This window comes from Falco peregrinus, chromosome 5, assembly GCF_023634155.1.
Source record: "Falco peregrinus isolate bFalPer1 chromosome 5, bFalPer1.pri, whole genome shotgun sequence".
NCBI lineage: Eukaryota > Metazoa > Chordata > Aves > Falconiformes > Falconidae > Falco > Falco peregrinus.
In genome coordinates this window covers 30,618,850-30,631,639 of record NC_073725.1, presented here as the reverse complement: position 1 = coordinate 30,631,639, position 12,790 = coordinate 30,618,850, and the positions used below count along the sequence as shown (strand labels likewise).

The following is a 12,790-nucleotide window of genomic DNA, read 5'->3' as shown; positions in this document are numbered from 1 at the left end:
CAGCCTGTGACAACACTATCTGAAGATAAGATTACTAACATGATCTCATCTATTCTAATATTATTTACGACTACAGATGCTGAAATATAATGTTTATTTTTGCAGAGTTAAAGTTATTTGAATGTTCTAACTGTGCTTTTCTGCATCTTGACAAATTTAGATTTTTGGCTTAAATTTAATCTTGCTTAGATGTTTTCTGGGTGTTCTACTGCTTGATTTTGAGCTATTACTTTCCTTGCAAAGGTTTTACCTGAAATTGTTGGTGTGTACTGGTCAGCCTTAATTCTGTCTCCAGGTACTTCTTTCTTACTTACCTGGAAGCATTATAATAATCTGAAAGATGATATTTTAAAATCTTGTATCTCGCAGTTTCTCAAAAGAAGCCTTTTAACAGTCTGTTCCTACGTGTTTGTGCACAGTTTAGAGCAGGGCAAGGAAAGTGTCAGCAGAAAATTGGAAGAAATTCTGCAACTAGGATTAAAGAAACACATCTGTTTAGGCTTCATTTGGTTTTAAACTTCTAATTGTCTAAAAACTGAGGCACCTTACAGAAAACTGGAGGTGGTTGTGATACTAAACAAATGCTGTGAGTAGATGCCGTTTACAGCTTAAGAAAACACACAGTCCATAGGTGGCTGAGTAGCAGACCAGCTTGACGGCTGTAATACCACTGTTGCATGTTGGACAGGCAATTCTTGGAACAGACGGGTTTTCTGATACACCACAAGAAATAAGAGCTTTTTTGCATGGAGCAGCAGCAGGCATACATGATAGAAATAAATGGCACTATGTATTGAAGCTGTAAGTACAAATTAAATCTACCAGTAATAACCTTACCTTTTATCTTTGTTATGCGTCTTAATTCTTTGCTGGGAGGGGAGGTATAGTATCGGGAGAAACTATCTAAATTTATCTAAAACCTGTTGATGCTTAGGGAGAGACTCACGCTGATGCGGGAGTGCTGGGTTTTGACTCTTTGGGTTACACAGTTTACCTGCTCTATGCACTTCCAGCGGTATTCAAAAGCAGGAGATGGGCACTGGAGACAGCAGCAGGTAGAGGAGGGTGGTCAAGTGTGAGAGGCGGACAGGACATAGGCTTGCACACCAGTTTTCACGGTTAGCTGCTGATACAGCTCATACATTGTGCTCCATGCTTCGTGAAGCTCTTGGTGAGAGGGCACTTCTTATTCTTTCTCCTTCAGGTTTGACTTTTTTACTCTCCCTCCCTGCCTTTCCTTGCCTTGTTTCCTTTTTCCTGCTTTCTTCTCGTTTAGTCTCATTTAGACAGTCTTAGTCTTTCTCCCTTCTCCCCGCAGTGGGGAGTGCCACGCTTTCTGCACAGTGATTCGCTTCTAATCTCAGTCCTCTCCTTCCCTCAGCTTCCACATTGGTGTCATTGCTCACTTAATTCCAGTACTGCAACACCTGTATATAAACTGCCTTTAGTATCTTTCTTTTTTGGCTTCCCAGTGAATTTCTTGCCCGTTTCCCACCCACCCCCACACCCCCTTCCATATGCCTCTCCCAGATTCCCCATTGTATTCCATCAATTCTCCCCTCCACTGGGGGAATGTCTCCACTGCCAGAGATCACCATGGCTACTCTAATTCAAGGTTGTCCCATAGCAGTCTGATTATAGCACAGTGTCATATGTTTGTTTATTCTACTTCTGGGTCCTCTCTAGGGAAAACTTTATGACTCATAACTTAATTGCTTTGCTCTCTGATTTAGTTTGTTTGATTCCCACCCAGTTACTAAAAATGGCTACCTTTTCATTACTGGTTTTTGACACCTCTCATTTTTTATGCACAATGTTTGCCCAAAAGAGCAACAGCAGCTTGGATTGATGACAAATGACTGAGTTTTTAAGACTGGCATTACTTCCCCGAGAGGTTGTTCAGTGCTGAGCAACGCGTAGTTAATGCCTAGTCACCTCAGCTCTAACTGAAACAAGAAGTATCATGGGAGTAAATCACATGATAACCAGATTGTGGAAGTGCCTCAGGTGTATCACACACTCCTATGAAACACCTACTGACTTTTCCTGCCTCCCCCAAAGGACATCATTTAGTCTATCCTTGAAATACTCATCAGGATTTTTTTTTTTTTTTTCAGTCTAACTAAGGCAACTGCTTAATCCTGGAAGTGCTTTTTTTTATATTTGAGAGAATAAATCCACCTTTAAGTGAAAGCTAAGCCTCTGAGACCAGACTAGCCTTAGTGAAGAGCGAGGATTATAAGAGCAAGTGAACTTTTGAGAAGAGATTTAGGGCAATTTTGGCAGCTCTGAAGGAATGAGGAATATGAGCAGAAATGGAAGTATTTTAAAGGGAAAGGGTATCAAATAAACCAACAGGAGCAATAACAGTGACAGGAAAGAAGAATGGCTGGATGATGGAAACTTGGACACCTCTTAGCTTTCAATCTTCAATAGCTCTAGCTGCAATGCATCAGAAGACCCTACTAGATTTTATCTCCTCTCACTTCAGTTTAGTAAGGAGTAAGGTGTTTGCAAGGGCTGGGGGATTGCAAAAGCAATATAAAATATTACCAAGAAGAGTAGTGTTCAGTTGTTAAATTAATTTTTCAGTAAATTTGCAAAACTCATTTGGTAACCGAAATAACTCAGGGCTTTGATAGCGAAATAGTTTTCCACAGATTGGATTTTTTTCCTTGTGAGAGGGATGAAGCTCCATGGCAGAGTTGTTCTCTGGCAAAACTCAAACTTCTTGGAGTTTTCCTCTGAACAAGGAGTGGTCTCTCGCTACATCCTGGCTCCTCTCCCTTCCCAGTGTGCATCCCTCCCATGCGGCCCACGGAGGTGCATGCTGGCAGGTTGTGGTACAAGGAGCAAAACAGTCTAGCCCCTCCTGGTACCTGCCCTGATTACCCTGCCTTAGGGTATTTTCTGTGCCTCTGATAATTACAGCAGTGGATCTGAGCATACAACTGGGGACTCTTACTTATATCAGTGCAGTGGAAGGCTATAACACACCGTGGTATAATGGAGTTACCAAGCTTGGTGTAAAGGGAATACAATGCTGTTTTGTTCTTTATCCGTGAAAATTGCTGAGTAGTTTGGTAATTGTCGTGGGCACAAGTATTTCTGAGCATCTTTAGACATCTCCTCTCTTGAAAGATTTACCAGTCTAACTGCTATTTATGCTAATTGAAAGGAGAATTTAACCTCATTACTTCCTGACTTTAACATCATAACTTCATTACCTGGTCCAGTGAGCTGCTACTCATAATTACTGAGATGAAAATAAGCGTCACATATTTTTTTATAACTGGGGATTAACTGAACAACCTGCTCCTGACCTGTGCATTGTGCCATGTACCTAGGGCAGCAGGACAGAGTTAAATGGTCTCCTTTATTCCAGGAAAAGCTAATCTACAAGACTACAATGCAAACAGCCTTTTTAACTACCTGTTGTGTATGAATGCCAGCTGAATAATATTCAGGTTAATTTATATCACTGCCTAGCCTATACTTCCAGTGCTTTCTGTTCATCTGCAGAGGTGGTGGTACCAAGACATTGGAAATGTCTCAGAGGTGATTCAGGAATACAAGAACAATCTTCAGGTGGATTAAAATATTAGGACTCTGTTGAAGTGAAAAACATGGCACCAATAATGTTATTTGGAGACAATGGCTCCCAGCCAAAAAAAAAAGCCTGACCAGGGCCTAAGTGGTATTTTTGCACATAAAGATACTGTATGTAATTTTGCAAGCTTTACACTTGTTAAAGTTCTGTCTATCCATTGACAATAGCCATTTTCCTAATATTTTTAATCTGAAAAAAATCTAGGAAAAAAAAGGAGGGGCAGGAATCAAGAAAAATGTTTTCCCCCTGATGTTTCTAGAGCAAAATTTCTCAAGCTGTGAAGACCCCCGTAAGACTTTTTGCTATCACATCTGCTCTCTGAATGAAACCTTTGACATTCATTAATCATCTCCTCAAATACTGCCTGATGAATGGCTACACCTCTGCCACCATTCTGGATTGGATGTGACACTTGCATCTCTCTCAGTTGCTTTCTTGCCAGTTTGCATCTGCATGTCGGCAGTTTGATTGAAAATTAAATTAGAAATAGTTGTGTGAAACTGAGAGGAATCTTAATAACCATGTGGTTCTTTCTAAATACATATTCAGTCATCTTAGTAATCCTTTGTCCTTGAAAGCAATACTCATACTCAGAATACCTACATAAGGGTATATATCCTCCTCCTGTTCTCTCTGTGTAATAACTTTAATTAAACCATAGTTTCACAATGCATGTGGTAACTGATTTCCTACTTGTCAACCTACAACAAGACTTCCTGCTGTGAGGTCTGAACATTGTCATACAGGCTAGTACCTGAAGTTATATTTTCTTAACTGTATGAGTTAATAAATGAATTTTTAAAAAAACAAGGGGGGGGGGGAGCACCTTCCCTTTATTCTAGCTCTCAATGTTCCAAGCAATCTGTAACTAAACATCTACAGGGGAGAGGAAAGTTAAGATTTGAATAATCGGCGAGAACTGCATGTTTTAGCTATTGTGATATCCTCAGCTTTTGCTGTCTTCTCAGTGAGTAAACGAGTTAGCTGCTGAGCTGTTAAAATCCTGTAGAGAAAATTACAATGTGAAAATTCAGTCTGGACTTGCAGTTTTTCAGTCCCACAGGCTCATCCAGCTTTTTTTGCTGCCAAAAGGAAACAACTGCTGCTCTCAGGTGCAGCAGTGAGGTCGCTTGCTCAGCTGCACTGACACCTCAAGTAAACCTCTTGAATTTGCAGAAGTTTGATTCACAACTATGCTGCAAACAAACCCCAGGACAGACTACACAGCTCCTCATGGAGGTGCTGAAAGACTCTGTATCCTGTTCCACTTCTTGTGGAGTGCTGTACAGTAAAAGGGCCACATCTGTATGTCTGTGCATGTCATGGGAGTGGTGTGTGTTTTCACCATGTGAGCAGAAATGTGCACCTGGTCATCTGATGAAGAACATACTGTGGGGGTGGGAAATATGGTGGCAGATTAACTGCGCTGACACTCATTGATGGACTGCGCATGCCTGATGCCTCCTCAGGGAGGAGTACTGAGAAGCCACCTGGGAGCGAGAAGAGCTCGAACTACTTGGGAGCATAAGCTCTTTTGTTTGCGTTTCCCAAGTCACATGCAAAAGTTAGGAAGGCTTTACACTTTTAAAACTATTTTGTCTTTCAAAAAACCAAGTCAGAATTTATTTTTTCTCCTGTGTTCCTGTGTACTTGTAGGCATCAGGGTAAGCAATTCAGGCCTGCATTTTTGAGGGTCTCCACCACTTTTCACATCCCCACGTTTTGCTTCCACCCAGGGCACTGCACGGATGTTTCTTGGATCTACCAAATGGCAGATCACCATAATCTGTGGCCGAAGTGCCAGCTCTTAACATTGCGTAATATTTTGTTACAGCTGCACTGATTTTGCTTGTTTTGTTACTGGTGGTAAAACTGCAATGCAGTTTGTATGTCAAAACATTGGCATTCTTTTATTATTTTCTTACATAGGCACTGTAGTTACAGTAAGTGGTGGTGTGGTTCTGTAGGCAAAGGTTGGTGTTTTTCCTGGGCCTCAGCAGCAGCTACAAAGCAAAGTGTTAAAGAAAAGCTTGATTACAAAAAGCACCTTCAAGTATATTATATTATGGAGCAGCTGAAAACTTCCCTGGCATTATCCAGTTAAAACTGCCAGATGTGAATGCTGCTTTTATTTAAACATTTAAGCATTTTCCAGGTCCCACACACGTACCTGTTAGATACAGCCAGGACACAGCAGGTATGCACTGTATGTATGTAGGCACCTATCAACCCAGTTCACATCCTAATTTACTGTGGAAGAAAACTCCTGCCTACAGGCAGGCAGGAGGCCGGGATGTGCTCCAGCAGGTCACCAGCTCCAAGCAAGTAAGAGAGCAGGATCGTGACACATACTAGCAATTCACATCTATTTGTAGTTACAGACAAACAGGGAAGGTGGCTGAAACTATCTTTCCTTCTTCTAGCAGACAAGAAAGTGGGTTGTAAGGGGAGAATTAACAAGAAGCTGATTTCACTTCTTCTGTGCCTTGATAGAGTTATTGAGATGGGTTTCCCTCGCTTAATGTATTTATCTGAATACCAATGCATGTGGCAAGAAGCAGCACTAAGAGTCCAAAATCATGGTCTTGCTTATGTTTCTCACTCTGAATCTTTGGAACTCAATGTAAATACACTAAGATGGGGTCTCATGGTACTATGCTGTTTCTGAAAAATGCTTTATGTAGTAACTGACAGAGCAGTTAATCTGTGTAGATTTATGTCCTTGCCTTGACCAAGACCAGAACAAATTGGCTCAGTGAAACCTGTCAGTGAGCAGCTATGTAATCTCATCATCCTAAGGAAGTTTCTCACTTTCTCTGTACATTAGTGTTTGGTATGTCTGAATAGGGAGGGTTTCTCTGTCCTTGCTTTCCTTCTTCCTAATGTAACTAAAGGATGCTGATCAGGTCTTCCAAAGTCTGTCTGTTTTATCTGCTGCTCAGAAGAGGTTAGGTTTTTAACTGTTTTAAGTTCCAGGAACAAACTCTAAATTTCACTTTGGCAAAGGGGAGGATTGGAGGCAGGGAGGTATCCTGTCACGCCAGCCAACGTGGAATAAACCACTCGCAATTTAATTGCTTGCTGACCTTGTGCCTGTGAGCTACAACTGATCATGCAGCTTCTCCCTGTTAGTTCTTCTAATCTAAAAGAATTCTTTTTTTTTTTTTTTTCAGCTGAAACAAAGATTTGCTTCAAATACTACCATGGCATTAGTGGGGCGCTACGAGCCACAACTCCGAGTGTCACAGTGAAGAACAATGCAGCTCCCGTAAGTTATGCCGACCTTTTATTTTTTTCCATGTATGTTCTTTGTTGTCACTCTGCTATGCCTTGCTTTCCCTGACTGCTTTATGTAGTTTTATATGAAAACTGAACATAATATTTGCTCTTCAGTGCACTGTGGTACAGAGAAGTGGACAGTTTTTCAGTTAAGATGAGGGTTTGCATGCCGAGAGCTACTTTTCATTTGTCACAGGCAACCCCTCTGATTTGGGTCAAGTCCCACATCCTACCTGTATCCCATTCTGTAAAGTTGTCTTCTCTCTGCTGAGTGTTGCACGCTTAGGTGACACCTCTAGGGCATTTGGGATCCTTGGATGGTAAATACGGTAAGCGTCCTGAAAAGGATTAAGATTTTCCTATTTTAAGGTGGGTTTTTTTTTTTTTCAAAATCAAGGTGTGAGCATTTTCACAGCAGAGCCTCTGAGTTCCAGGAACAGTTACACTGTGACATGCTCCCATCAGTGGGAAGAAGTGAGCATTCAGGACCCAATCCATCAAAGGATTGAACACAGTTTTGGCAAATTGAGGCTTCGTTGAGAACAATTTTTATTTGCTAGTGCTTAGCAAAGCTCTGTGGCTCAAATGGCTCTGAAAGGCCAAAGTTTTAGAAAATTTGATCACCTGGAGAGTGAAACAATTTTTAAAGAGACTTGCTGACCTCCAAAGCTTGTATGGCCTTGCTGACAGTATTTTGCTGCCTGCCAGGCTTGTCTTGGCAAAGATGTGCACAAGCTGAGGAATTTTAGTCCAACCAACACTGGAGAAGGACTAGCTCAGATATTGTTTAGTCTGGAAGATGTATTCAGGAAAGAACTATCTTACCTGTGGGTGTATGTAAATTTCAGTGGACATCACTGAAACTTAATTTATTAAAATTTGGGGGGGGGGGGGGGGGGGTGTTTGTTTTTTGTTGGTTTTTTTTTCTTTTTCCCTATGGTCCCAAGTTAACGTTTCTAGAAAGACCAAAAAGTCTCCCATGCTATGTGTTGGTTGTGTCCAATTGCACCAGGGCCAGGAAGGATTAATTTTTTCACCTTTGACCCATGTAAAGAGTTTTGGTGATTTCTTTTTGCCTTCTTTTGGTGCACACAATAGCTGCAAACTTGATGCTGGTTAGGGGCTGATTGCATGTCTTTCAGGAATAAAGGCATGCGTGTCTCAGTACACCGTTCTGACATGCTCACAGTGGAGCTGTTCATCAGTTTCAGAGCCTGGAGAGCTTCCTTCAGCTGTCTTGAGGAACATGATGATGTGGCCTTGGATATCTTCATTGTGTAGGATGTTGAAAAGGTTTTTTTGGCCTCTAGTGAGTGTTTTCTTGTTCACTTAGGACTTAATTCCCCAGTTATTGTCAACGGGGGGGAACAATCTGTGTCATTGATTTAGTCCCAGCCTTCTCTGAAAGGTAAGCCAGCCAACCAAGGCAATAAATACCAGTAGGCTAACAGATTAGAATATTTTTTACACAGTTCACATCCATGTCTTAGACCTGAGTTTGAACAAATTAAGCAAATTTTACAGGTCTAGTATGGAAGGCTTACCCTTTCATTATTAATTATCAGCAATGTGTTTTAAGTTAAGAGGAATGTCTGAAGACTTGTGCTTTTGTAATATGCAGATCTGTAATCTCTCCAAGTTCTTCAGTTGAGGCCTTTATATATAAATATATAACTGGGGAAAGAATGCGACCATTCACTTTCCTGTAGAGGACTTGTGTTTAAAAGACAGACTTCTTCATGCAGTACTCATGGTCTTCATAGAGATCAGATGAGAACTACGTATTATGACCTTCAGCTGAGTATACTGTACATGATTGGAAAATATTGTTAAAAGTAGTATCAGGTAACAGTATTCTGTTTGAGGGCCAGACCAGTGTCCTTGGCCATAATATTCTCTTCACATCATCTTCTAATTTTTCCTGCCTTTCTGGGTTGCACAGTAGCCTTTGTGAATTTTGCCAGTGTCCTTTGCAGACCAGAGAGGCCAGCAGCGTTACAGGTGCAGCATCAGTTTCTCTGTTGTTTTCTCTTCATTGTTTTGCTTTGTGACATAAGTATTTGGTGCATTGTAAGGCAAATACTAAGTGAAGACAATAAAAGCAAAGGAATGACAGCAATGTTTATGCAATATGAACCTTCGTGGACCCTCCTGTATGAGTGCAAGAGAAGAAGTGCTGTAGGTTTGAAAACTCCTTAAGAGTTTAAAGAAAAATATTGGGCTGATCCTTGCCTGTGTGAAGGCTTTCAGCTAAGTGTGAACCTCAAAACTCCAGGCCTAGCTGAAACCATCAGATGCCTTTCTCCATCTGGCTCTCTGTAGCACGTGTCCAACCTTTATTACTAAAGTATTTGGATTTTTCACAGCATCCTGCACCATTGGCAATTGGTGTTACTCTCAGTGCACGGATGGGGAAGGGAATTACAAGGGATTTGCCCAGCCCTAGACCTTTCTTGGTTCTTGTGTGCTTCTGTACTGGCTGTTGCTGGGACATGGGTAACACCATGCAAAGTGCAGACATTATCCTTAAAACTGCAAACACACATAGACACTCATCTTTTGATAATTTCAGTAATGGTGAATTCCTTTTTTCTTTTTTTTTTTTTTTTTTGAGTGCAGGATAGAGGGAGAAAATATTCCAGAAATCCCAAAATGAACTGCTATATCTATTTTAAAGCATTTTTTCTAACTAATGGCTTAGAACAATGATCAGAAAATTCTCATCCAAAAGCAGCAGCAGATATTCTGGTTTGTACTTTGCTATGTTCATTTGTCATCAGCCAGAGAGTAAACACAAATTCCTTACCTGTTTTGCTGGGTCCCTCCCCATCCTTTTGCAGTGGCTCCACAGTGATGAAGTGTACTGGGTGGCAACCCTGTCTCTGTTTTTTTTCCTGTGTCTTGAGTCATAATCTGAGCACAACTGAGCAGGGAAGTGGTTGCTTGGGTTTTTTTTCCCCGTGTTCCTGTGTGTGATCAGCTAAGGGCTGTGACAGTCCAGGTCATCTGAGGCCCCTGAGACTTCTTATCCTAGTAAGACTTGACAAACAGGGCCCTTCATGATTGAATTGGATGCATCAAATTCCTCAGTTGCTTTCATTGCTTCAGTGACTCAGAGCACTGCCTCAGGGTCCCAGGCATGGCTTTTCTCAGGGTACCAGTGAAAGCTGTGGTCCTCTTGACTGTTGTGGCCTGGGTGCAGAGAAGGGCTTTGCTCAGAGGGAATGATCTTCAGATCCTGGGCAGGTTTTTGCGCATCCTTTCTGCTGGAAGAGGGAATTCTGTGGTCTATGCTTGGAAATTTTTCCTCTTTTGCAGTCAGTAGGAGTTCTAGCAGTGGCTGTGGAACCTTAGTGTTTTAGAAGTAACAGCTTTGCAGGGAGAAATCTCAGTGGGGATCCTACTGTGGCTGTAGGGGCTGAAGTTTTTGGAAAAGCTGGTTGCCTTGAACAAAAGGGAGTTTTGCCATCGTAGCAACAACATTACAAAACCACTCTGAAGCTTAGGCTGTCAGTAGGGGGACAGAGGGACCAAGGCTCTTTGTATTTGACACAAGCAAACCTTTTTGTTTGGCATAGCTTGGGAAAAAGATCCAGGGCAGGTGTCCTTTGAGAAGCAGCATTTGGGGACAGGTGACCTTCTGGGTACAGTGTTTTCACTGCTAGCACAGACTCATCTGCAGCTGATGCCAGAGCCACCCCAGCAGGTTCTGTCCCAGCCTCCGGGCATCTGGCACCTCCCGTGGCAGGGGCAGCAGCTGGCATATTGGCTGCTCAGTGCACCTCCCGTCCTGTCTCTCAGCAAAACCTGCAAACACTGATAACCAGCAGTATCCTAACACCACAAATTCAAGCAAGAACAAAAAAACCAGACAACCCTTCCTTGTCTGTCTGACTGCAGTTTGCTGCAATTGAGAAGGGAAAAGAAGCTGGAAGTAGTCATGCTGGGGGCTTGAAGTAAGTGGTTGCTATTCTTGTTCACGCGCTGCTGAGACCGTCTTTAACTGGCAGTTAAAAGGAATCCTGCTTCCAAGGGGGAAAAAAAGTTGCTGTGTTAGTTGGATGTCTTTGTATAGCACTGATGGTGCTTTAGGCTGAGTAGCATCTCGCGTTTCTTGTGTTATGCATGTTCTGCTCCATTTGAGTTTATCTCCTTACGCTGTAACCCAGTTATTAGAGCTGCTTCGCCTGCTGATTAGGATGCCCTGCAGTTCGTTTGTTGGTGGAAAGTCCTGTCACATTTTATCGCCTGTGAATCTTCAAGCTTGAATATCTGGGAATGAAGGGCTGTGCACTTTGGCCAATTCATACGTGGCCGGAGCGTAGATGTGAATTTGGGGCAGCTGATAGGCCTGGGGGTAATGGCAGTGAAACAGTACCTGCAATCCTGGAAAAAAGAAACATCCTAGCTGACTTCCTTTTTTCTGGACTAGTGACATCCTGAAAGCAGCGTTACTTATGCACAGTAGTGTATAATACTAAAGCATAAACATTGCCACAATATGGATGAGCAAACAGTTTTCTTAGTAGAAAAGAACATTTTTACAACATCTGGAACATTCCTGTATTTGTTATTCTTCATTTATTCACAATGTTGTCACCAGTAATTCGTCTTTACATAAGACGTTATTGTAGAAAAACAATACATGTTACAGCAATTAATTCTAGCAATAGGAAAGTGTTATCTTGCTAGTGTGAAAAAGATTTAACCTGAACGTGGCTGTTTTGCGGTAAGATAAAGCTGGCACGGGAACAGCATACAGAATGAAAAATAACCTTTTCCCATAAGGGTTTATAGCCTAAAAAGATAAATTGGATACATCACAATTAAAAGACAGTAAGTGGAGAATCAATGTTTTAGCCTCAGGACAAATGTCTTCACTAAGTTGGAAGCATTCATTCTCAGTGTATTAGATGCAAAGAACCACAGCTGATTGAACCTCTGGAGCTTTTGTGCCACAGTTCCCATCTCGTAGATCAGGATGGCACTCATCAAATACACTTAGCATCGTTGGGAAAGCTATGTAAATTGGAGCTAATTATTGAGAGAGACCTTCTATGTGTTGTGTTAGTGTGGAAATGCTGCCTCAGCTGGGTTTCCCACAGCAGGAATTACTGCTTGATAAGCTGCTGCCATTTGGTGGTGACTGATCGTTCCTGAGGACTTCCTGCTGTAAATATTTGCATTACGTGCTGTCACGTCAGAGCGTGGGCTGCCGAGGAGTGTTTGATAATGAAGCATTCTGCCTCATTTCCATGTATGTGCTGCAAGCCAGGATTTTATGAGTGTGCAAGCACAAGCAACTGTATCTCATTCCTTCCAAAGGCTGGATTTAAAAATCTCAGTTGTGCGTTCCTTTTCACTTTGTGTCTTATTCTGTGATAGGTGAGTGTTTCTGGGGCATTGCTGTGTAATAAATCAGACTGATTTTGAGAGCGTAAGAATAATTATACTTCAAGAAACAGAGGAGGGGGGGGGGTAGGCTAGAAACTTCTAGTGGCTTCTGCACTGCTCAATAATTGAGGTTAAAAAAAAAAAAAAAGTTTAAGGAAAAAATAACATCAGGCTGCTGCAATTAATCACAGTGAAGAATGCAAGCCAGGTACATCTTTAACAAGTGTAAGCGGTGTACCGTGAAAGGCTCAGCATTTCCAGGGAGGGAAGCAACACTTCTCTGGAAGCTATGGGTATGCTGAGGTGACTGAGTATTTGTCGGGAGTGAACAAGAGAATCCCCGTTCCTTAGAGATGAGAAGTAGCCAGAGCTCCCCTACTTGCAGCTGCCTTTGAATGCGAGGCAAGGAGTAGCATTGTTAGTACCACCTACCCATTTCTGTATATGTCTCCTCCGATTACCTGCAAAGGAGCTGGAGTCATTCAGGCAATAGTTGAGGCAAAATGA

General features: G+C 41.9%; 1 protein-coding gene across 2 annotated transcripts in view; it reads left to right on the top strand.

Annotated features, from left to right (window-relative positions):
* The window catches only part of HECW1 (HECT, C2 and WW domain containing E3 ubiquitin protein ligase 1), a 258,037-nt gene that overhangs the window by 124,797 nt on the left and 120,450 nt on the right, over positions 1-12,790 (top strand). For both annotated transcript variants that reach the window (XM_055806060.1, XM_055806061.1), the window contains one exon: positions 6,784-6,878. In XM_055806060.1, the coding sequence (XP_055662035.1) occupies positions 6,784-6,878 (95 nt within the window). The remainder of the gene's footprint in view (positions 1-6,783; positions 6,879-12,790) is intronic.